This window comes from Thalia democratica, chromosome 9 (genome assembly GCF_965202585.1).
Source record: "Thalia democratica chromosome 9, ktThaDemo2.hap1.1, whole genome shotgun sequence".
In the NCBI taxonomy this organism is placed as follows: domain Eukaryota; kingdom Metazoa; phylum Chordata; class Thaliacea; order Salpida; family Salpidae; genus Thalia; species Thalia democratica.
In genome coordinates this window covers 36,811,807-36,838,751 of record NC_139173.1, presented here as the reverse complement: position 1 = coordinate 36,838,751, position 26,945 = coordinate 36,811,807, and the positions used below count along the sequence as shown (strand labels likewise).

General features: G+C 23.3%; 1 protein-coding gene across 1 annotated transcript; it reads right to left on the bottom strand.

Moving 5' to 3' along the window:
* Positions 1 to 346: 346 nt before the first annotated feature.
* On the bottom strand, positions 347 to 6,236 carry LOC145845234 (excitatory amino acid transporter 2-like). Its single transcript, XM_082952656.1, has 12 exons — positions 6,047 to 6,236; positions 5,506 to 5,649; positions 5,036 to 5,246; positions 4,413 to 4,455; positions 4,059 to 4,161; positions 3,622 to 3,748; positions 3,360 to 3,453; positions 2,424 to 2,563; positions 1,805 to 1,996; positions 1,346 to 1,415; positions 950 to 1,014; positions 347 to 458 (listed from the first exon to the last, which is right to left on the bottom strand). The coding sequence occupies exons 1-12, from the start codon at positions 6,234 to 6,236 to the stop codon at positions 347 to 349; spliced, it is 1,491 nt and encodes a 496-aa protein (XP_082808782.1).
* Positions 6,237 to 26,945: the final 20,709 nt, after the last annotated feature.

Genomic DNA, 26,945 nt, shown 5'->3' with positions numbered 1-26,945 from the left:
TTTATCAATCGCGACTCGACTAATAAAAACATAAATTATAAGAAACAACATACAGCTTACAAAACTAAAAAATACAAATTCAAAAGCACTTTACTGATGTTTCAGTTATTAAAGGTGTTTTAAACTTTCATGTAGTTTGAGTATTTTTAATAAGGAATGAAGTTGTTAGTTCTTTAAGTTTATAAGTTTAGTTAAAAAAAAAGACCATTAATTTTGAAAAATTTATTCAAGTATCAGACGAAAACGATAAAAAACAGAAAACAGGATAAAATTTAATAAAAAAATAAATGCAATGTAATTTACACTTAAATTAAAATCGCTGTAAAGAAGATAAGAAGCAAAACATTTAAACAGCATCATTAACTTGAGGCTTAATGAGATGATCTTTGTTCAAATGATGCACTATAGCGGCTCCCACGCAGTCTCCGAAAACATTTACAACAGTTCTAATTCTGTCACTGTAAATTGAAAATAAAATATTATTATAAATAAATAATATACACAATTCCCAAAAGCATTTATAACAGGTCGAATTCATTCTGTCACTGTAGATTGAATATAAATTGTTATCAAAAATAGTTAATATAAAAAATTTCAAAAACATTTACAATAAGTCAAATTAGGTCACTGTAAATAGAAAATAAAGTATTATTGTTAATGATTAATATACGAACTTCCCAAAAACATTTACAATCGTTCTTATTCTACCACTGTAAATATGTTATAGAAACAAAATAAAATTTATTTTACAGATTATCAATACATTTATTAACAATCGTACTGCTTAATACAAAGTTAAGTTTTAATAACTAGTAATACTTGTTGTTTGACAATTTTACATCGAATATTTGGATAATTTGTAATTTTCAAAACTGTTTACAACATTGATTACTTACACTAGATGAAAAAAATGTTTAAAAGTTTCAAAAAATCTACAAGTTTAACTTACAGAATCCAGTCAATGGTCCAGAGTAAAGCGACTTTATCTACTGGTATTCCAATCGATGTTAGTACCTATTCAATGTAAAAAATATAAGTTTTAAGAATAATCGGTTAATATATTTATTGTTTAAAAAAAAATATATAGTTTGTGCTATTTAGTACTATATGATTAGTTTATATTTATTTAAACTGAAGTTATTATATATGTGTTTATAATAAATTAAATTCAAGTTAATACCCAATAATCATATATAATAAATTTAGATTGAAAATATTTAAATAGAAGTCAACATTTCTATAACATCATAATTAATATATATTCATTAATGTTAAAATTGAGTTAAATACCTGCACATTTTATATGTAACTAATTAATTTATTAATATTAAAACCAAATAAATACCATGATAAGGGTGACCAATCCAGCACTCGGAATTGCAGCAGCTCCAATAGATGCCATCGTTGATGTTATACTGAAAATTAAAAAAAAATTTAAATATGTAAAATTCATTTAAATTGCTTCGATTGTTTTCACGAGCGTTTGGACGAAAATTTAAAACTGGCTATTAGTGCTAAAAGTGTTGAAGCAACTTTTCGATTACTAATTATTTTTTATTTTTGTTATCTTTTTCTAACCTAACAACGAGAATTTGTATGAAAGTAAGTTTGATGCCAGCCATCTGAGCGATAGTGGTTACAATAACTTTTTAATCATACATAATTTTTAGTTTCAACTTTTTATTACTTACCTAACAACAAGAATTTGAATGAAAGTAAGTTTGATGCCGGCCATTTGTGCGATTGTGATTACAGTAATTTTCAATCACTTAACAATTATTAGTTTTAACTTTTTTTTTCTAACCTAACAACAAGAATTTGTATGAAAGTCAGTTTGATGCCAGCCATTTGAGCGATGGTGATCGAAGCAACTCCTTCCAACAAAGCTGTTCCGTTCATGTTCATGGTGGCACCTAGTGGTAAGACCAACTTGATTATTTCCTCGTTCAAACCGAACTTCGCAAGGCAGTCCATCGACATTGGTAGGGTTCCGGCACTGATAATATTGTAAATTAAAAAACAATAATAAATTCATTTTATTTTTAACATAGAGTTTTTGATAAACTACCTTTTCTTAGAAAATTTATAGGTAGTGTGGTTCAGCACTAAAAAAAGTTATATGGCTATCAAAAAGTAAAATATCTATACTACTAGTGATAAAAAAAAGTATCAGCAAAAGTCTATAGAGCCTAAGCCTGACCAAACCTTTATTTTAACTACCTATGAATACTTATGATTAAAATTTTGACTACTTATGAATAAACTTTATTTGGTAAATAAGTTTTTTTTTTTCACTCAAACAAAAGCTATATTTGTATTCAAAAGAATAAAACCGCAAGGTACATAAAAAACAGTATATTAGTAAAACTATGTTTCTAAAGCATTAAAAATTATCAAATTAAAAAAAAAAACTGAAATTAAACCTCGAAGATGTACCGAAGGCAAGCAGGAGGGCCTTGATGACCGCCTTGAACAGATTGAGAGGATTCTTGCGGGTGATGGCGAAGTAGATGAGAGGAAGGATTATTAGGGAGTGAATTGCGAGTCCGCTGATTACTGTTAACTGTTTTTAGTTTTTTAATATAAATTTTTTATTCAGGATTATGCTAAATATTACTTTCTTCTTTTGCAAGTAAAAGCAAATAAGTTAGAGGGGAATTACTGATGAATTAATTTCAAGTTCGCTGATAATTGTTAGCTGTTTTTAGTTTTTTTTTATTAATAGTTTTTATTTAGTATTTTGTTAGTTATTGTATTTATGTTTTGCGAGGAAAAACAAATAAATGAGAAGAAAAATGACTTGATAATTAATTGCAAGACCACTATTAAGTTTTAACTGTTTTTAAATTCGTTTATTTATACGTTAGATATTTAGTTAGCAAATTTAATATTTTTAATAATAGATTACAGTGAGCTTCTTGTAGTTTTTATTAAGGTGTTGAATTTTTTTAATCAATTTTTTTTTTTTTAAATAGATAAAAAAGTAATCAAGTTAGTAGTAAGTAAGTGAAAAGTTTATAAACATTTTGATATTTTAGGCTAGTAAAACTTTTTAAAATGTTATACTTAACTATCTTTTGTTCTAACATAAAACAAATATTTTGATTAAAACAACATTTTGTTCGAATATATTTTCTATATATTAGTTTTCTACTGAACTATGATAATAAATAATAAGGTAAATTGGTCATAGCAAAATTAAAATATAAAGTATTTGTAAATTTTAACACTTAGGATACAGTAAACAATAGAGTATTATAAAAAATTAACTGAAGTGAACGTATAAAATTGTAAACTTTTTATTCTATTATACATACAATATTAAACTAGTAGAAATATTTATAAAGAATTAAACTTACAATATAGTAAACAAGTGTAATCAGCATTTCGTCCAGTTTACTGTCTTCGAGCAAATTTCCGGCAATCAAACTGCAAACACCAATAGGAGAAAACCTAAAAGGTTTCAAATTTGTTGCTTTATTACCTTTCTTTCTACTTTGTGTATGTTTTGTTTAATATTTATTTCTAAGTAAACTACCTATTGTGAGTAAGTTTTATTTTTACTTAATAGTCTGTTGCAGTACAAAGAAATAATTTTATTTACAATTCATTTTAACTGACCATAAAAGTTTCAATATTATTTTCATGAAAATTTTGTTGGCTTCTTCGAAAAAGTTTCGCACTGTTGTGGCATTTTCTCCCATGCTGCTAATCATAACACCGAAAAACATGGCGAAACTAATGAGACCTAAAAATGTTTGAATGTTCATGTTAGTTTAGTTTATTTTTATAAAGATATACAGAATATGCAGTTAGAAGCAATTATAGATCTGTACTTCATAGAAACACAGATATAATTCTATTATTCAGAAAAATATCCATTAAACCAAGTTTTGTAGAAAACGGTCATTAGTGCATCATATAAATTATTTTATTAAAATAAAGTGTATTCAAAACAATTTAGTTTTGTTAAAATAAATACTAATCAAAAACTTGCCTAGTTGAAATGTAAGTTCTAATAACAAATTCTAAAAATACTCTCAAATCAAACAACTTACCTAAGGTGTTCGGTCCATCAGTTTTTACAATTCTCCGATGTGGCTCAATTATGGTATTATTAAGAGCATCGGTCACATTCACGTAAGTTAGTTCCGTTTTAGACTAAAAAATAAACAGTAAATTATTTCAGAGTAACTTTTCAAGTTTAAAATGTACAATGTTTAATATTTGTTTTTAGCAATAAACTTATTTTCGGATAATTAAACATGTTAATAACAAGCAACATAGCTAAGGGCTTTAAAAAACATTTATTTTACATGACTATGAAAAATATTTTATCTAGAAAAAAACTCATTTATATATTTTTTTACTAACAAGTATAGCTAGTATAAGTAAAATAAAAAAAAACTCACTCCTCGAAACGTTGTTGCCAAAAGATTTCCTGGAACTAAGTTTCTGTAAAACATTTTTTAACATTTTTTAAAAACTTATCTGATTAATTTACTTTAAAGAACTTTACTAGAAGTTTATAAAGATATTAAAATTTTATCTGAACAATTCACTATGTCTTTATAACCGACAGTTACCTTGATAATAAGAAAGAAAGCAAATTTTAAAGATCATTTCAAAGAGATACACATGACTTTTCCACAGTTTATTTGATTATGACAACTTTTTAGCTCTACATTAGTCATTTACTACAGTAAAAATGCGCTAAATTTTAAAAACTAGTCCTAAAAGCTAAACGTACAAGCAAATTCACTAACAAGTTATATAAAATTACACTTCGTTATTTGTATATTACCGCAAAGTATGGTAGAACGTCGTCAAAATTAAATCAAAAGTCATTTTAAATGGTTTAGAAGAGTTCAAACCAAACATGTAAAAAGCATTGCTTTGTTTACTCGAGCGTGAAATTACTAACTTAAAACAAACCAAAGTTTATACGCTGAATTACAATAGTAAATTTTAGCATTTTAACAAGTCTGGTTCAAACATCCCTTCCTGTGTTTTATCAACTAGAACTGAAAGTTACCTGATCAGATCGAGGAAGGTGTCGATGGTGGAAACTTCTCTGTTGGTCGGCAGCTCTCCATTCTCCCCCTCGAAGTTGGTGATGACGCCGGGCTTGATGGCGAGCACCAGGCAGATTCCGAGGATGACAGCCAGGAAGGTGGTGGACATGAAGAAGGTGAGAGCGTGCAACCCGATGCGCTTCAGGTTGGATACGTCTATGCTCGCAAGACCTGAAAGTTGGTTTTGATATTAACAATATTTATTTACAAACAGACAAGTTTAATAAAATTACAGTAACATAATTTAACTTTTTAAAACTTATTTAAATTTTAAAAAAACAAAATAATATCCTTGCCAGACCTAAAGTTGTTTATCAAAACTTTGCAAAACTATTATTAAGCAAAATTACATTCATAAGTGATTATTTATTTACTTTGAACTTTATCATCTTTTAAAACTGTTTTCAGTTTAACTACAATTTTTACTAACCACAAACGATGCTGGTGAATATGATTGGAACGATCATAGCTTTCAACATCCTCATGAAGATCTCCCCGGGAAATTTAATGAGTAGCACTGCGGTAGGTGATGCTCCACTGCATTGGGTGCCAATCACAATTCCAATAATCGCAACTAAAAAAGAAATTATTTTAGTAATTTAAAACTTTAAAACTTAATGAAAAAGAGAGAGAGAGAGATAAGAAGTTAAAACAAAAAATGGGTAAAACTAAAACAAAAAGAACTACAACATTGTTTTCATTTAAAAACGCTTATACTATTGTAATGCAAATTAAGTTAAATAATCACAATGACTCGCCAAATAGTATAGTAGTGGCATTATTTTTTTATTTCTTAAATTATATTAGTAATAATAAGTACTTAGTTTGTTACAATTGTGAGATTGAAACTAATAATAAAATTAATTTTATATTTAAACCAAAAGCTCATTCTAGTTTTTGTACTTTGCAATCTCCATACTTTTACTTTTTTTTAGAAATAATTGTATGCATAATAATAAAAACAAACTAACAAATAACAATAAGAGTGACGAGCAAATTCTCTCCCTTGGTCAGAATTGTCCATATTCTTCTGTGCAGTGGCTCATTTACTACCTCTTCTTCAGACTCCATCTTCGGAGTTACATTAGAAGGTTTCTCTGCAGTGTTTAATTCTTTGAGCTCAATAGCTTCGACGACCCCTTTTTCTAAGTCAGTGTTCATTTTTTAAAATAAATAGTTATAATTTATAGAGTATTCAATAGCTGAAATGTTATAAAGGTACAGGTTATAAAAAATTAACTAAAAACGATTAATTTATTTTGGTTATAACTACTATTAAGATAAAAAATTATTGGCTATAACTTAGTATGTAAATTGACATTTATTAAAGTATGACTTTTAAATATTGAAGTATGATAGTATTGATAGTATTGAAGACAAAACTAGTTTAGCTACTAATAAAAATTGACAGTTATATATATATATATGAAGTTAATAACATGAAGTTATAAGTAACTTTAAACTAATTAATGTTTGTCATCAAAAAAAGCAGTAAAACTATTAGTTAAACTTTTGATAAAAATCTATACTTTTTAACTTTTGAAAAATTTTGCATAGAATATCTAAATATTAACACTAATAGAAGAAAAAAGTAAATAGTTTTATAAAATCTTTGCTTATTTATACTAGTTTAAACAAAAAGTTTGTTCTTCTTTATTTAAAATTTTACAAAAAACATTTACAGTAAATATGTTACAATAGAAAAAAGGTTTCTAAGAAAACTAACATTTCTAGAAAACTTATATAGCCTATAAAACTTATATCTTCTTTTTAAGTGCTCATATACTATCTCTCACAAAAAAAACAAACAAAACAAAAATAAGTAGTGAAAAAAAGTCCTACAAAACAAAAAGATAAAAGCGTACGAAACTTTTAATATAAAAACCTACAAACAATAAGATAATATTAACAAATAAAAAGCATGGTTTAATACAAAACGGATAACAAATGAATTAGTATAGTTTTACAGTAGAACTAAGATTAAGTACATTTAACAATGTTGTTTCAAAGCACTATCTTGTTTTGAAATGCGGTTTTGAACAGTTTTGCACGAATCGTCACTTTTGCACGAAGCTTTAATTTTGCACTCATTTCGCTTATATAAATTACATTAATTACATAACTAATATTTTATATAACTAAAAAATAACTTACTGAAATTTAAATAAGTGTTAATAAGAAACGAAATGATAATAAAAACTAAATAATGTTAAGTTATAATCAAACTAAAGTTGGTATGTAATTAAAATAAACCTTGTAAAATTATACTGTGCAAAATTGGTTACGTGCAAAAGTGACTGTAATGCATTTTTAAAATCTACTCGACAGTTACTAAATTAAAGATAATTACTAACACCAATTTTTTTCAATTAAAGCTAGTTTCATTTGTATAACTAGCAGACTAGTTTTAATTCATATAATAAACAATTTGACTGTTTTTATTATTTTAAAGCTACTCAGAGAAAGTTTTGATAAATTTAGTTTTACTTATTTAAGTAGGTACTATTGTACACTAATATATTTCTATATTATATACTGCTTAGTAATCACTTTATCAATTACTAAGCAGTTTTAGTGCTTATTTATTTTTTACACTAAATAAGAAAAATTAAAGCTAAATCACCGTTTAGTAAATGCTTCAAAAATATTTGAAATATTTTTCTAAGTAAGTAAAAATTTTTTTTTTTAATTTTGTTTTTTCATTACTATCCTTACAAATATATATACACGCATGTATTAACTGAAAGTGCTTAAAATATTTAAATAAAACATAAATCTAATACAATACAAACCACTATTGTTAATTTATTTATTATTACAAAGCTTGTATAATAGTTTAATGACTTAAATAGATTAATTTGCTAATTTTATTTGATAACTATAATACTTAATTAAGTTGTACTTATTTAGTATGTAACGTTAATAATCTGTTGCATAATTTATAATCTTTTTTTAGATTTAACTAATTTTGATAAGTACTTTTCAATAGTAAAATAAAACTTTAAAAATGCCTTGTTAATGACATAGACTGAGGATATACAAAACAGTTGTTGCTTTATTCTTTTTTTTAATTTGTTTAAATCCCTTTAGTGCATGTGATTTTTTTAAGATTAACCTTAATTACAACTTACTATAGTTTAATAATTCAAATAAAACTTTTTTAAGGTAATTTAACTTCTAAAAAAGTCGTACAAAACTAGTTTTAAGCACATATGTGAAACACAAAATATTTTTTATTAACACAACTTTAATGACAAGTCTTTTTCGAATCTGTAATGTCTTAACAGTTTCGCGTTTTATTATAAAATACATGCCATATTTGCTTTAGAGATTTGTAAGTAATTGTGACTTTTAAAAATATAACTTAGCTAACGTTTGTGAATACATTAATCTTTTTTTTATGTACTAACATAACTTCTTAAACAAATAAATAAACAACATGTTGTTTAAGTAAGGTGTTTTTGTCAAAAAAATACTAATTTTTTTTATATGTATGACGTTTGATTTCACTACATTATTTAAAAAGAGCATAACTTAGTAAGTACCTTTTACAAAACATGGTTCACACGTGAACTAGACATTTAGATACTTATACGTATATAAATAAAATATTAACTTTATATAGAGTTCTTTACATTAAAATTTTGAGATTTTGCAAGATTAAAAAACAACTTTATGTTTAAACTTTTAAAACCTTAAATTTTGATCTTAATCAACCAAATAAATACAACACATGAATGTGTATCAATATCTATAGTACAAATAAATATTTATTATTTATTAAATTTTTCCCCTATGTCCGCCTGTTAAAAATTTAAAAAAAGTCTTGTTAAAATATCTATAAAACATGGTACTTAATTGGCATAGTATTTTCACGGGACGAAATTCATAAAAAGTTTTGTTTGATTAAAAAACTTTAACAATAAAGTGCACTATTTTTAGTATCGATAAACTGATCTCTTTTGTTTTATCAAAATATTTATTGAAAATAATATCTTTATAGCTTAGATAACTAAAAATAAAAGTATAAAAAAAAGAACAATATTTAGAATTTAATTATAAAACACAATAAAGGTAGTTTTACAATTCTTTTCAAACTCATAAAGCACAATAGTACTGTCTTGTTTTAATTATTTTATAAACTTACCTTAAATTAGCTACTATCTTTTCAAAGAATTTTAGATTATTATACAGCACCTATGAGTGTAATATTAAAAAAAAACAAACTGATACTATTTAGCAATTAATAGTTACTTGTTTTAGTTAATTTAATTCTGTTTCAGAATAACAAAGTAGTAATCAATTACATTTTTAATTTTTTTTAAGTGTTTTATATTATTATATGTGTAGCTACTGGAGTTACAGTTTTTGAATACAAAGTCGTTTACATCAGTAAAACTTAAAAAACTTAGCATTTACTGAATAAATTGAGTAACTTAAAATTTAATTACTCCCTTATAATATTCACATGAAATATCAAAAGTTTCGGTTGATTAAAACTTAAATCATGCAATTATAACAAAAAGCAATTATGAATCTCCCATTATTTTTTTTTACAATCTTGTACTATTAAAATGTCCAGGAACGTATGTTTAAAGCAAGTACTTTTTTATGTTTTTCTGTTTCACTATTTCTGACTGATAAAGTAGTCAGAAGTATTAGTTGTGACAAATTATGATAACTTGGTTTTGAGTAAAACCTTTAAACTTTTTGGACATCACAGGAAATTGATGCTTTGTGTGTATATAGTAGTTTGCTTTTACTTTAAGTGTTTGGGTGCGCATACTTTCTGGTAAGAATAAAAAAAAATTAACAATAACTTATTAACGTTAAAATGTTGCGTTTATAGTTTTTGACTCTTACTTCTTATGCAAGATTATTTGGTGGTTCAAAAAGAAAACTGACTGACAGAATGTTCAAAACCGAACACATTTTTGACTAGTTGTTAACAGTTAACTTATATGTAATAACTTACTGTAATAATAAACTATTGACATTACCATACTACAACTGTAAAATAGTTTTGTAATGCTCTTAAAACGTTTTCAAACATTCTTAGTGTGCTTCAACATCTAAATTAGATCTTAATTTGTTACAAATAAATTAAAAAATATTTTTTCTAAAAATATTTTTTTGACAACTAACATTTTAAAAACTTATAGCATTTAATTGGTTTTATTGCTATCTATGACATAGGTAGCAAATATCACAAATGTAAGCTAGTTTTGTATGAATAAATTCAATCTGATTTAAATTATGACGTATAAATAAATTCAAATAAATACAAAATTTAGAGATTAGCAAGTAAAACTAAAGTAAATGTAAGTCTATTAATAAATTCAAACATACATTTACTTTAGTTTTACTTGTTAAATATCTAAATTTTGTATTTATTTGAATTTATTAATACGTCATAATTTAAAGTTATTTTTTGAAGCTGTTCTATAACCTTTTTTTTTAAATTTCATTAAAATTTATCACTTGAGAATGAAACTCCTATAGCTTTGAAAAGCTTTGTGTAATAAAATATAAAAAACAAATGAATAATCTATTAATAATAAGTCGCAAATGGTATATAAATACGTTCAAAAACCTTTCTATAATAGTACCAAATGTTACTTTTTAACTTTATTTGGTAAGTTTAAATTGAAATTCGATGAACAAATTATAGTTTGATACCGTTTTATTAAACTTAAAAATCTGAATAAACAATTTTATATTCGATAAAAAAACTAAATTTTAACGCTAAATGTCTCATAAATTTAGGTTGTAGTTTTGAAAAAATGATTGATACGGTTTAGTTTAACTATAGAAAACAAATAGATTCCAAATAGTATTAAAATATTTTGTAAGTATAAATTAACACAAAATGTTTTATTGATAATCTTCTGCTATCGAGTTTAAGTTGCTTTAACTTAAGTACACTTGAATAAATTAATCTAAAGTTAGTTATTTTATTACAGTAAGAATGAAAAATATTATATTTTCAGGGTTTAACAAATACTAAAATAAACAAAAAATTGAGTAACTAGTTATTTTTAAAGCGGTCAGGCACATCAGACGTGGTAAGTGAGTATGAGTGTTTTGTTAGTGCGGCACTAAGCCGTAAAAATACTGCAAAAGCTACAAATTCTTAATATTAAATATCAATTTCTTTATATCCACAAAGTGTTAGTTATTTATTTTTTCTGCGTTTGTCACAACTTAACAAGTTGCTTTTATTTACAAGTTATGAAAAAAATCTGTTGATGAATAGTATCTCACTTAAGAAGTTAGTTAAATCATTGATTGAAGTGTAAATAAAAGTTAGTTAAAAATAAACTTAGCTCAGTATAAAATTTTATGTGTTTTTATAGATTACTTTAATTGATTTAATGATTACTACACTATTAAAAGGTAAAATTTGCTTTAATATTGGTTTTATCATATTTAAGTTTGTTTTAAAATCCATTTTAAATTAAAATTTTAGATCAAAACTTAAAACTTACATATATTAAAGGTTTTTAAACATTATGGAAAAAAATAAAAAATAGAGTATTAGTAAAAATATAATATTAAAAGTATTATTTTCTTAGTGTTGTATTTATCCAGATGAATTAAGATAAAGAAAATCAAAGTTTGATTTTTTATCTTAATTCAAGCATTTTAAATTAAAATATACAATAACTAAATTTAATCACTAACAACTTATCAAAAGTGTGTAAAAGTTCTGACATTTGGTTTTACGCTTGAGATGTTTAAGTTTGTAATTATTTTATTAGTTTCATTTATTTTTTCATTTATATTGAGAGGAACTTAGTATAAAATCAAATTAAAAAAAAGTATTTTAAACTTTAAGTTAACAACTCTAACAAGTGTAAAAACTTATAACAAGGATAATGCTTTTGAATTTTGCCTTAGTTTATTGATCAAAGTAGAAGCTAAGTGCTCTAAACTAAACAGTTTGTGTTTTATACCATTTACAAACAAATAAGTTTTATGTTTCTAAAACATAGTTAGTACCATAGTCTCATTACATCTTGGTAATTTGGAAACTTAGCAAATTATTAATATCCTGGACGAGACGTCAAAAGGATTCCGTCTCGATAACCGAAAGGTTCTTCGTGCACTACGTCTTAGCGTTTTTTTTGTCGTTGTTTAAATATTCCTAATAAGTTATAAAAACAAACTTAAAAGTTACATAATAAATGTATGATTAATATAACGTTGTTGCATAACATTATAACTATATTACTGATTTACCAAAGTAATTGCTGAACGGATTGTCAAAATAAATGGCTGTAATGAAATCATAAGATAAAAGTTGTACACAACTAATGTAAATACAACAAACTACAAAATTAAGTTTATAATAACACCCTCAAATTTAAAAGGAGTAAATATTATAAAGATATTTTACATTTCTTAAATTAATTAAAAAATTTATTGAAAAATTATATTTTTTCAAGAAAAAAAATTCTGTTAAATAACTGAAACTTTCTTTTGAGCTATTTTATTAATAAGTAATTGTAAGTTATTCAAAAAATAATCTACAATATTATCTTTAAAGTTAAAACAATAATCGTAACTAAAACCTCTATTTTTTTATGGGAAAAAAACATTTTAACTTAATAAACTTTGTGTTAAAAAGATTTTTTTGAAACTCGTACGAATTAATTGTATACCTACTTTTAATATTAAACAAAGCAAATTGATCACGTTCTAATAACAGCTGCCTTTCAAGCATAAAGTTTTTCAACGGTTTGCAAAAATTCATAGTTGAATTTAAATTGAAAACGTATTCATTTTTGTCTGTAGAATGAGGGTAAACATTCGCCTTGTTGCCATGCGAAACTTTTTACTATGAAATCGGAATCACTGGCAATTAGCCTTTTACTATGCTCGGCATTTCACGATCATAAAATTTTCATTATACTTCAGAACATCAAAATAATTGTACTTTATTAAATAAACAACCTAGACAGTAAAAATAGATTAAGTAAAAATTAAACTATTTTGAAAATAGATCTTTCAGTTTTTTACTTCTCAGCTGTTCAAAATTATCTGTGATGTTAATATATGTATGTTATGATTCATAAAATGTTAATAAAATTATCTATAAAAGTTTTTAAAGTGTAACAACTACTGATTATCATTGTTTCTTGTTGTAAAATTATAAATTTTACTTCGAGTCTTTAAGATGGCTTGGAATTTGTTTGTACCTAGTTTAAACCACTGTTTTTTATTTTTTACAAATAGATCAAGTTTTTGATACAAACACGAAGTTTTTAGGGTTAAATCAAGCTAAAGTGTTCATTTAACTAAAATACAATACTTTTCAAAACAAATTGACTTTAAAACTTTTAGTTGCATATAACTTATGTTACTTTTATACTTAACTTGCGTAAGTGTAAATAACTGGTTTTTAATTTTTTCAATTAAGTTTTTGTAATAGCCTAATGTTAATAATTTAATCTTTTTTAAAACAATAATAATTTTCTTATATAAAGCTTAGTTACTTGTCCGTATGTTTAGCAATGGTTTTAGAAAGATTGTTGAAATTAATCTTTAGATTAGCTTAAAGTAGAAGAAATAATTAGTACAAAACTTTATTGGATCTTAAAACAAAATATTAAACTTATTACTCTAACTCATTTAGTTTTGATGAAGTTTTTTTGCGGCGCAGTGCCGTTCAAAGAATCGTAAGAGATGAAAAAGTGAAGAGATGTAACATAACTCTGTTGACTTTAAGATATAAGCTATGATTGTTTGCGGCGGTTTGTGGTTAACAAACCATCGCAAATTGACGCAAGTTGATGCGATGATTAAAGTTTACTTAAAGTTCAAATTTATTAATTCAATTAGATTTTTTTTTAATAAAATTTAAACTTAAAAATAAAAAATATAAAAAAACTTACTCTAATAAAAGTAGTGGTTTTGAGAAGTAAAATGTGTTTTTATATAGTTTTAGTTTTTGATTAAAATCAATGCGTTAGTAGATTTATTGTTACAAAATTTTTAAATTATTGTTAAATTTTTTTAAATTTTGATAAAAATGTACAATATTTAAATATGCTTATGTGATTTTATTTAGTAATATATTTTAGTTATCTATTGCAAAATATTAAAAAGTAAATTACTTTTTATTTACTACATAAATTTAAAAAACTACTATTAAACTAATACCTTGTTTTATTTCTGGTTTGGTTTGTCAAGTGTAAAATTACATGATTGTATTGAATAAAGTATAAATGAAGTATTAAATTTTAAAACTATTTGCATAAAACGTAATATAAAGTTTGTTTCTTTGTTTAAGCTCAATAAAACCGTTCTATTGGCCTTTATAATTTAATAAAAACTATTTTTTTTTAAACAAGGCTTTAGCAACAAAAAAAAGTGAATTTGGTTCCTACGAATTTTAAGTGCCCCGCAAACTTATATTTGATTATAAAAGCTGTAATAAAACTTATGCTATTAATCTTTTAAAGCTTCATTTTATTAACAATAAATCAAAAACATTAATTTTTTGTTCAAATTATTATACCATGTAATAATAACTTAGTTTTAGTATTTTAAATTAAATCAAATACTTATCATAGAAAAAAGCTATATTCAATATAAGCTTGCATAAACAAATTACTTTATTTAAAACAGTGTGTTTTGAAGTTTTTTATTTTAAGTGCATTGTTTTAGTCGACTGATATTCTTTTCGTCTGTTTAAATTTAAATTTTCATAAGAACTTTAATTTTTATATTTAAATAAAATTAGAAACTTTGTTTTTTCAAATAAAACGCAAACTAATAAGTAAAATATATTAATTTTTTAGATTTCTCTAAATGTCATGTGTTAGCTTGCTTTTTAGAAACAGTATTTTTTTTCGTAGATTTAGCAAACTGTTTTATAAAGATTATTGATACTTAGCATTTTGATATTTATTATAGTAGTATTTAACCTTAAATTTAGTGAAAATCTTTAGGCGATAAATAGCACTTAAAGTTTATTAATTTATGTTTATAAAGATATTTTAAGCATTTGCAACAACTTTAAAAAACTGTTTTAGGCGGCGCAACGCCGTTCAAAGGATTAAAAACATACAGAAAACTTCAGTGTATACAAAAACTTTTATATATATTTCGTTAATGTTTGCGACCGTTTGTGGGTATGATTTTGACGCAAACTGATGCAATAATTTTCTTTTGTTTTATAAGTATAAATTATTAGTCCGCTGATTCGTAAACGACTTTTGTAAAAATTATTGATGTTAATCTTCAGATAAACTCAAATTTAGAGTAAATCTATAAAGTATATTAAACCAATAGAAATAGTCTTAGAAAAATAGTAGATCTTTATATTTTTACCAATAAATTTTAAAAAATATAAATTACCAGTTCGTATATTTTCTGATAAATTAAAAGTTAGAGTAATTCTATAAATAAATATCAATAAACGAAAAAAACGAAACTTATCTACTTATATAAGTTGTATAAATGTGCTGAGTTTTAATGAAACTACTAGGTGGCTTACTTCTTCCGTTCAAAAAAGCTGGGTTCTGAATATATTGTACAACTAAGTTCTATTTTTTACTTTTAATTACATCTATTGAATGTTTGCATCCGTTTTGAGGTGCATTTTTGACGCAAATTGATATTTATTAACAACATTCTTCTTAAAAACATTTAAGATTTTTAGCAGCTTGCTAATAATAAACTTTAAGAAGATCTTTTTAACTTTATTAGTTTTAAATAATTTTAAAACAATTTTAAATAGTTTTATAAATCTTATTAGTTGTTTAACTTTTTTTGTTGTACTATTTATATAAGTTTGTTATGTATAAAAACCATACTAATGACCTTAATTAGTTTCAACTACTTAAACTTATCTTAAACGTAGTAATGGCAATGGTAGCAAATAAAATGAGTTTAAAATTACAATATTGTTTTTTTTTATATAAAAGAAGTCTGTTTTAACGCATTTAGAAAGTATTAAATTAGTATTTTTTTATTCTGAATATGTTTGTCGTAAATTATTTAGTTATTTGAATTATAGTTCATAAAAATTATCGAAGTTCTTAAAACTGTTGAAATTCTAAGATTTTGCTGTAACCTACAATAAATTAACAATGAATGATCATTTTTATCTGTTTTAAAATGTGACCAGCGACCTATAAAGTTTTTTGTCGTTAACTATTTAACAGTTAATGAATTTGCTGAAATGTTGTTGCAAAGTTGTTCGCAGCTATCGTACAATCATATGTTTAGTTTTAATTTTAACTAATTTTAGCAATCTAAAACTCAATTTCATTACTAAGTTCTAAAACTTTCAATAAATTTTGTTTTTAGCTTTTAATCAAATTTATAAGTGCAAAACTCAAAACATTAACAGTTTACTAGAAAAAGCATGACAAAAAATATTAATTTTGAAACTTATAACACTTTACAAGTTGATTAAAAAAGTCTATAACAAAAGTTTAATTGCAAGCAATCATTTTTGACTAAACATTCTACTGAAATCAAGCTATGTAACTGAATATTAACCGTGTTACTCTAGTTTTCAGAAAATGCTTTAAAGACAGGAAAACTAGATTTTAATATCATTTTTTGTTATGTAAAAATTTAAGCAAGCCGTAAATGAGGAGTCAAAACAAATTCCTGTTATCTATCATTTTAAACAGTTGAATTTTTTTTATTCAATCGGAAAAGCTATATAATTTAGAAACAAACACCAACATATTCTGATAGAACACCAACTAAGCTATTTACTCAAAAAGCTTTTATCTTTTATTGACTGTATCAATATAGCAAACGGCTGTAGAAAATAAAAATAAAGTTTAAAAACATATCAAAAACTAATGAAAATACAAAAAAACAAACAAAGTAGACTTTACTAAATTCAGAAACAATTTCTTTATACTCTACTAAATAAACATTTCAATTAATACTTAAAACAGATTTAAATTATACTTTAAATGAGAAAATTTTAAATTTAAAGATCAAAAAGTAGTAAAAGTAGATATGTACACACAATAACATTTTTATATATACGAAAAATAAACAATATGCATCATCTTACTAAAATGTACTTTTACTATTATAACTAGATATTGTTTATTATATTATTTCAAAATTTATAACTGACGTTTGGTGACATCAGGTATTCATACTGAGTATAGCAAACTCTAGATTTATTTTCAAATATGAAAAAGTTTAAATATTTCTGATTATATAAAATTTATATTTTACAAATTTTTGTGCGGCACTTTGCCGTTAAAATATTAAGAAAAGTACAAACATATATGAGCTCAAGGTTATGAACTTAAATATCGTTTTTTTTTTAAATCCTGAAAATGTATGCAAGCGTTCGTAGTGGTTTAATGCGTTACTTTTGGAGTTTAAGTTTATTTATAGTTAATCTTTTACTTGAGGTTATTTACAAAATATAAAGGTTTTTAAGCAAAAATAAAAAACCAAATAGCAGTTTTAAGTTTTGTTAATGTTTAACTAAAAAACATTATTTAGTGCAGTTTTCTTCCAAAAATGGACGAAGTCAGACCGTTGTATTAAAAAAAAACAAATAGTTTATTAATTAAAAACAAAACCATCTTGTCTTAATTTTAATTACAAACATTTTTTCAATTGGTTGTTTTTAATAAAAAAGTTCATAAGAGTCTTTTTTTTTGATAAAATTTATGTTACATTAACGTGATTTCCTAATTTGTTGAGCTAACCTTTTGCAACAGTCTTAAAAATTTAGTTAATAATTAGTTTTTCACTTATAAAATTTTTAATATAAATTACAAGTCCGTATATTTTCCGACAAACTCAAAGTTAGAGTAAATCTACAAATAAATATCAATAATCCAATAAATTAACACAAAGCTTATGTATTTATATAAATTGTATATATGGTTTTATTCTAATAATAACTAATCAAACATTGTGTAAATAAAATTTTTGAAAGTTTAACAAACTAGTAGTACTTTAAATCTTTAACAAATAAAATTTCTTCTAACAACAGCTGCCTTTAATGCACAAATTTTTTACAATGTAAACCACATAAAGTTGCAAAAATTTATAGTTGAATTAAAATTAAAAAAGTTTTATTCTAAATAATGAGGGTAAATGTTCGGCCTGTTGCGTGTAAAACTTTTTTACTGTGCCCGTATTGTTGCCGTAATGTACTAAACATTATTTCGAAACGTTTTATAATATATTTTCAAGTTATTTTCTTGCGTTTGTGTTTTGTCGACTACATCATTTTCACAACTTACAAATTTTTTTAGTATTAATTAAACAATTTTTATTTGCATATAATTTATGTTACTTTTATACTGAACTTGCGTAAGTGTGAATAACTGGTTTTTAAATTTTTTCAATTAAGTTTTTTTAATAGCCTAACGTTAATAATTTAATCTTTTTTTAAAACTATAATAATTTTGTTATATAAAGCTTAGTTACTTGTCCGTATGTTTAGCAATAGTTTTAGAAAGATTGTTGAAACTAATCTTTAGATTAACTTGAAGTAGAAGAAATGATTAGTACAAAGCTTTATTGGATCTTAATACAAAATATTAAACTTTTTACTTTGACTCATTTAGTTTTGATGAAGTTTTTGCGCGGCGCAGTGCCGTTCAAAGAATCGTAGGGGATGAAAAAAAGTAGAGGTGTAATTTTACTCTGTTTACTTTAAAATATAAACTATTATTGTTTGCGATGGTTTGTGGTTAACAAAACATCGCAAATTGACGCAAGTTGACGCAGGTTGATGCGATGATCAAAGTTTACTTAAAGTTACAATTAATAAATTCAATTAGATTTTTTTGTTATTAAATCTAAACTAAAAAAACTTAAAAATAAAAAGAACTTATTCTGATAAAAATATCGATTTTAAATAGTTAAATGTGTTGTTATATAGTTTTATTTTTTGATTAAAATTAATGTGTTAGTAGATTTTTTTGTTTAATATTTGTAAATTATTGTTAAATTTCGATAAAAAATGTAATATTTGAATATAATTCTGTGACTTTATGTAATAAAATATGTTAACTATCTATTGCAAATTACTTAATAATTAATAATTTTTTTCTATTATTAAAAAAAACTACTATAAATTAATACCTTGTTTTATTTCTGGTTTAGTTTGTCAACCTTAAAAATTACATGATTGTATTAAATAAAGTATAAATGAAGTATTAGTTTATAAAAAAATTTGCATAAAACGTAATATAAAGTTTGTTTGTTATTTAACTTTAATAAAAGTGTTATAATGGCCTATATAATGTAATAAAAACTAAAGCAATCTTTTTTTTAAAACAAGTCTTTAGCAATAAAAAAGTGAATTTGGTTCCCACAAATTTGAAGTGCCCTGAAAATTTATATTTGATTATAATAGCTATAATACAACTTGTGCTGTTAATCTACTAAAGCTTCATTTTATTAACAATAAATCAAAAACAATAATTTTTTGTTTGAAAATTTTACCATGTAATAATTACTTAATTTTATTATTTAACTTAAATCAAATACTTTTTAAAGAAAAAAGCTATACTCAATATATAAATGCATAAATATATTATTTTATTTAAAACTGTATGTTTTGAATTTTTTTTAAGTGAATTTTTTTAGTCGATTTGATATTCTTTTTGTCTGTTTATATTCAAGCTTTCATAAGAATTTTACTTTCTATATTTAAAACAAAATTAGCTGTCTGAAATATAAAATGTTTTTAAGTTTTTTTTTCTTTAATATTTTGTAACTCAATATTAATTTTCATATACTAACATTTGTCTAGCATTAGGTTTTAAGTTTATTATAAAAGAACAACTACGATGTTATTACTTAAAATCTTAACTCAAACTATATTTCAATTAAGTTCAAAAAAAAAGTGAGGATTGTACCTGCTGTTTATTTCACTTACCTATATATTATAAAACTACACTTTTAGCGCACTAAAGAAAAAATTTTTTAATTAATGTTTTAGAATATTGTTTATTAGATAAAATTTTAGTGAGATTAAATTTTTTAGGTGTTAAAATAGTTTAAATAACGTTTTTTAAACACTAGAAATAATGACATGTCTTTTTGGTGTTTAATACATTTCTTACTTTATTTTTTTCTTATCTACATGAGATATTATTTGTATTAAATATTTGGTTAATTCTAAATATATTTTTCACATATTAGTTATTATAAAAATATTTTGATTAGAATATCGCAAAGGCTGTAATTCTAAAACATTTTTAACACTTTTTCGTTACTTAATGTATACAAACTTTAGTAATACACAGTTAATAATAGACCTTTTTTTCAAAATTTCTTTTAATTAATGTTTTTGTGTTGGTTTTCAGTAATCTACTTATTACACTCGGATCAAACTAGTTTTAAAATGAGTCAAAATAAAAGGTAATTAGTGACGTAATAAAAAAATCACCTCAGTTTTGCTAAAAATGTTATAATTATATTCGTAGCAAACTCTTTTGATCTCAAATGTGATTTTTTCTCACTTTTTGTACTACTAAGATGTAGATAAAACAAAATTCTTATCGTAACTAGCTAGTAGTTTATATTTATTTTCAATTGTTTTAAACATATCACTACATAAAATATGTTATTTAAAACTCATAAACAACAACAAATTAATTAGAACAAAAAATTAAATTTTTAAATGACATACAAATTTTCTCATTATATGTATTTACTTTCATTTTAAACATTTTTTTTTTAATAATTCACATTGTTGAGTTATTTAAATAAATTTATAACCCTATAGTGAAAAAATAATCATTGCATAATGCATATTGTTCATAACAACTTTTAAAATTATTGTTTAAAAGTGTGAGCTGAAGCTTCCTTTAAAATTTAGAAGTTTTTCACTCTTATACAATTTTGTGATATTTATAAAAAGGAGATTATTTATGATAATACATAACTACAATGCTTGCATAAAATCAAAAAATTAAAAAGTGTTAATGTTAATAAGTAAATTTTACTTTTAAATGTTACAGTAGTACGCAATCAGTTAATAAGTTATTTTAGTTTTTAAGTGCTTTTATCAGTACAATACAAATACGAGAAACCAAAACTAGTTTTTCAAATTTTTAAAATTAGAGCAAGTTTTATGTAAGTTTTTTATAAACTTGATGTGAGTTTTTTGTTGTTATCTATTTAGAACAATATTAAACAGAAAATATTGTGATTATACCATCACACGACAAAAAAAAATATTAACTATCAAATAAGCTATTTTATATCCAAAACTTATTTTAGATGATTTCAAAGCCGATATGTTAAGGTCACTAGTTGTTGTAGAAATATAATTGAGGTTTTCAGCAAAAAAAGTTTTTTTAAAACTTTGCTAATATAAGTTTTGATGTATAAAAAATTTTAAACAAAGATTAATTAGGTTTTTTTGGTACTAGTTATACTATGAAATATTTCGAAACCACTAAATTTAGTAATAATGATATAACAATTGTCGCATTAGTAAAAATAAGAGATGCAATTAAAATATGTTTAAAGTTTTCTACAATTGGAATTTTCTTGTCATGTTATGTAATTTTAAAAATTATTATTGATTAAAGGTCTGATTTAAATTAAATTTAAAAAAATCTTTAGGTACACTTCTGAAACTTAATAACTTTTTGTAGCAATTTATAACAAATTATTGCTTCAAAACTTTAATGAAACAAAATATTATCATTTTTATAACCTGAAAAATACTTTACAATTAAGTTATAGTATAATTTAAACATATTTTTAAGATATGTTTAAAAAACCGAAAAACACAAGTCTATTGAAAATATATTAGAATGTTTTAGATTATAATTTTTTTAAATGTCGTAAAATATTGTTCTAATACTAAAATAACTTTGTTAAAATTTAATTAGAAATATATTCAGCAGAAGGTAAAGAAATATACTTATTTTTAACGTTTTAATATAGAACAGAACAAGTTAAAATTAAAACCATAAATACATTATTATAGTTATGTTAGTAAATGTTCTTCCTGTCCTATGTTTTAAATCAAAGCTTTATGTTTTTTTTTGTTTATTTGAGTTTAGGTTTATTTGGATAATAATTATTAGTTTATAATTTACAAATAAAATCTATTATCTTTTTACCCATTAAATTTTCATTTAACTTTTTCTAAAAGTCAATTAGCGTTTGTCAATTTACAATTACGAATAAGCATTAGTTTTAACTTATCAAATTATTGTTGTAATGTTTGTTTATAGCCACAGATATTGTGGTAAAAATTTCTGAAAACAGGACATTAAGTTATTTAGTAAATTTCAAAATACATATGTGTAACATTATTATAAACTATGCTATTTTTTTACTAATACGTCACTTGTATGCTTTTATTTATCAGTTTTTGTTGTTTTAAAAAAAATTTCAAATAAATTAGTTTAATTTCATGTAACTGGATAAAGTATCATTAAAGTTTTTTTTTGTACAAAACTGTTGTTACTGTAAGCACAGATAAAAGTCTTAGTTAAGTAAATAAAAAACTCTATACCTATCCTAAGATAATAAGTATACAATGAAAATATACTTTGTAGAATATAAACATTACATTGGTTTCAGCTTTTGCTCTGAATTAAATGGTGTGCTTAATTATAGTTAATAGTTTTGTAGTACAAATTAGTTTAAGTTGTTTGGAAAATATTTTCCAACGTTTTATTTGAACTAAATATTGAAAGAAAATTAATTTATCGATTTTTCAACAATACGAATTTTGAATACGATTTAAATTTAATACTTTTAAATTATAAACAATTTCTAAGTAACTGAATCTTTTTAGTCGTGTTAATAAATGTGCCAATTTAATACGAACTAAACCAAGATTTTTATGTTGTATTATTTTATACTTTTTTTTAAAAGCAATTAAAAAAATTAACAAGCACAGTAACAAGTGTAATAGTATGAAGATAAAATTTAATAAACGTTCTTAAAACCAATTTATGTGTCTTCAATCCTAGTATGGCTGAGGAAGCAATCGTTAGTTTTTTAGAATATAAATAAAGGTTTTTAATCTCGGTTTATTTAATTTAACCGGAGTTTACAACGATACTAGTTAGGTAAAAAGGATTTGTTTTCAACCATATTATAGTGGTACAAATGTTTACAATACTAAAAACACAGATTATATTAAATTTACTACATATATGATTCTAACGTTTTTACAAAACTGATCATAATTTTGTTGTTAGGCCACTATCAAAAATTCATGTTAACTTATTTAAACAATTTAGCTTGATCTGAGTAATATTAGTTACTTTCAAGAAAGATAAATGTTATTTAAAAAAATAAAACGAAAATCTGATTTTGAAAACATATAAAGTTAAAAATTCCAATATGTCAAGAATTATTTAAATAAAAACGTTTTATATTATTAATTAAAATACATACAATACACGTAATTCCATAAGCTAAATGATTGCGATTGAAACTTGACCTACTTTATATTGTTTAACTAAAAGGTTATTAGTCTGTAACACTTAAGTATTAGTCATTTTTAAGTTTAACCTATTTTAATACAGTAGTTCAAACTCAAGAATTATAGTTAAGGTTTTCTTTAAAATTTTTTTAACTTAATAATAAATAGTTTAAATAATAATCAAAACATTAAAAGATATATATTGTTTAAAAGTAAAACTTTTTATGAAAATAATTTTCTCTTTATGACTATACCTTTGATACTACTGACATCACCTACTGGGCTATAAGAAGTATTTGAACATTATCAAAGTTTTTGAAAAAGTTTTTATTAATAAAAAACTTGGTTTCTGTGATTTTGGAAATTTTTCTGACTAAGTATCTATTTATATAGTATAAAACTCGTTTGAATTTAACAATAGTGTCTGTCTATGTTCCATAGAGCTCTTCTAACAACAATGATAGCTACAAATTTTACTATCCTTTCCTTTATATTTTAAGCCTTTTATAAACTTATCCCTTACTATACTTGTTTTTTGTATACTTATAACTTAGTATTATAACGCAATTTATTAGTAACTAAAATCTAATTAATTGTATAGTTGTAAAAACTAAGCGATTATGAACGCTTTAGGTTCTATTTTTATCAACTTAATAACTAAAGACAAAAACTGTAGTTGTATCTAATATACTGAATTTAAAGATATAATAAAGCTTTAAAGTATAACTTAAACATAACTAAAAAATATTTATATGCTTATTCAAATACATAGTTTTATATTTAAACAAACAATTAAAAACCAAAATAATATAAACTTTTTTGAACGACATAACTCTAATCATGCATATTTCTTGAGTATTAAAGATACTTTGTTGTCACTATTGATTAAGTTTTAACATAATTAAAATGTTAACTATGCTATAATTTAACTCTTAGTTTAATTGGTAAATCAGTTAGTATATATATCCTTTGTTTTTAGTAAAAAAATAAAGGTTGTCAACTGCTGTTTTTTTAATTTAATCGGAGTTTACAACGAAACTAGTTAAGTAAAAAGTATCTATTTATAACCAAACTATAGTGGTACAAATGTTGATTATTATTCAAAAGCCAGTTGTAAACACATTTACTAATAATATAACTCTAAGGATTTTCGCAAACTAATCGAGTTTTTGTAGTTACGTCACTAATAAAACTTTATGCCGATTTATTTAAACAAAATAACTTGATGCGAGTAATATTAGGTACTTAGGAGAAAAAGAGTAGTTTATTTAAAAAAATTAATCCAAGTCTGTTTTTATACTGATTCAATTTTATATGTTAAGATGTTAAGATTAAATTAAATAAAAATATATTTAATTAAACTGATCAAAATACCTGTTACCTGTAATTACTGAATGTAACATTTTTAATAGTTTAATAATAATTTAAAAGATTATAAAATCACATGTTTTATTGATGATATTGAATGTCTTAAACATAACAAATTGTAGTATAAGTGACTGGATAAGTTGCAAACATTAGATGCTATAAGTAAATGAACAAATCAATACAAATTAATAACGCAACAAAAGCTCGTTATATCTAGAAAAAAGCAAACAATTAGGAATTCTCAATAAAATAAATGACCTAATATTTTATAATCATGAAGTACAAAATGATACTTATACTGTAAAAGAAAAAGGCATAATCTTACTTAAGTATACAGTAGTTGTTATTAATTTGTATGTAAATTAAGTTAGTAAATAGTTAAAAATATAGTAAAAATCTTTTATTATTAGACTAACCACTAAAACAGCTAATTTAGCCAATAACTTATTTAAAGCATAAAAAGTTTTTGGGTTTACAGTTTTAATACATTATAATAAAACACCAAATAGTTTTTATCAGCTTTAAGTTTTTAGTAAAGGTTTTTTATCGATAAAAAATTTCAATTTAAAGCTGAAAACACTTTTGTTTTTTAAATATTTCACTTAAGGCTTTGAACTATCTTACTACCGTGGTAAATACTAGTCGGTTTTGGCTTCCAAAATCAAAATCACTGAAGTTCGAATTTGCCATAAATTATTTGTATGCTTTTAATGGTTAACAAACAAGTCAAAATATTCATTTCATGGTAAGATTCATGCGCAAAAGTAAATAAAGCAAACGTATTGTAACAAAATAAAGTGTAAATTGAATAGTTTATTTAATAAATCTCTTCATTATAACAAATTAGTTTGAACTAGTGTTAACTAGTTTATAAAAATTGATTTTTGATGTTAACTCCTTACAAAACTAATAACTGTATTGCAGTAAAAAAGTGGCTTTAATTAAACAAGGCCTACTTTATAAACTAGGAAGTTATATTTTACATAATTCAATATTGTGTAATTTTTATACCGTTTTTAGATAACCTTTTAATTTTACTATACGTAAAGATAAAATCAGTATTTTTTTTAAGCAATTAATACTAGAACTTAAGTTTTTAGATCTATAAAATAAAGTTTTCAAATACTATAAAATTAAAAAACAGTTTAAACGAAATGAACGTATAAAAGCTTAAAACTAAATATTTAATTATTAGTTCATAAAAGTGTTTTAAGTCTTAAAAGCTATAATGACGTTAGACCAAAGTTATTAATATTTTTTGTTAATTTTTCTATAAAAATAGTCATATATTACAAATGGTGTTGACCTGCAACTGGAGTATTTGTACTGCGCAAAGCAGTTAATTAGCAATTAAATTTATATTAAAAGTCAATCAGCACAAAATCGGCTTATGAGTTACTTTCTTTATTAAAAACTTATTAAACGCACGAAAACTTTTGAAACTTTTGCACGAAAAGACTTTTGAACTGTTTGATTTTTTTTAGTTTTGTTTCAGTTTTTCAAAAGTTTTATAATGTTGGTAAGACGAAAACCAAAATTACAGCTTATAAATACCAATACGTAATACAAAAATAAACACAACTTTAACTATTAAAATATAATAAATTATTGAATCTTTTGCTTAAATTGCATAAAAATCAATAATGCTAGAATTAAAATAGTTAATATTAATCAGCAAAGTAAAAGAAAAAACTTAGAAACTATTTTGATAAGAAAATATATCTAAACTCTTTAGTACAATATTTAGCCTATAATAGAAACTATAAGATTTCAAACTGCAATTTGTAGTACAAACTTTGAAGTACGAATATACTATATTATAGTTATACTGGTTGCCTTAGTAAAAGAAATTAAGTTTAAATGCTTACGGTACGAAAATCGTACTTCTATATAAAACTTTTAAGTAACTTATTCTGTGCACTTTTAGTATGATTTATATTTTAATTTCTTACTACTTATTGAAAAAAGCGATAATTCATATAATTTTTTGTAAAACTACATTTCCATATAAGATCTCTTTATCTAATCTTTATATAATTTTCTTGATATAATTTTGTTTTAATTTAAATATTATCACTGTAAGCATT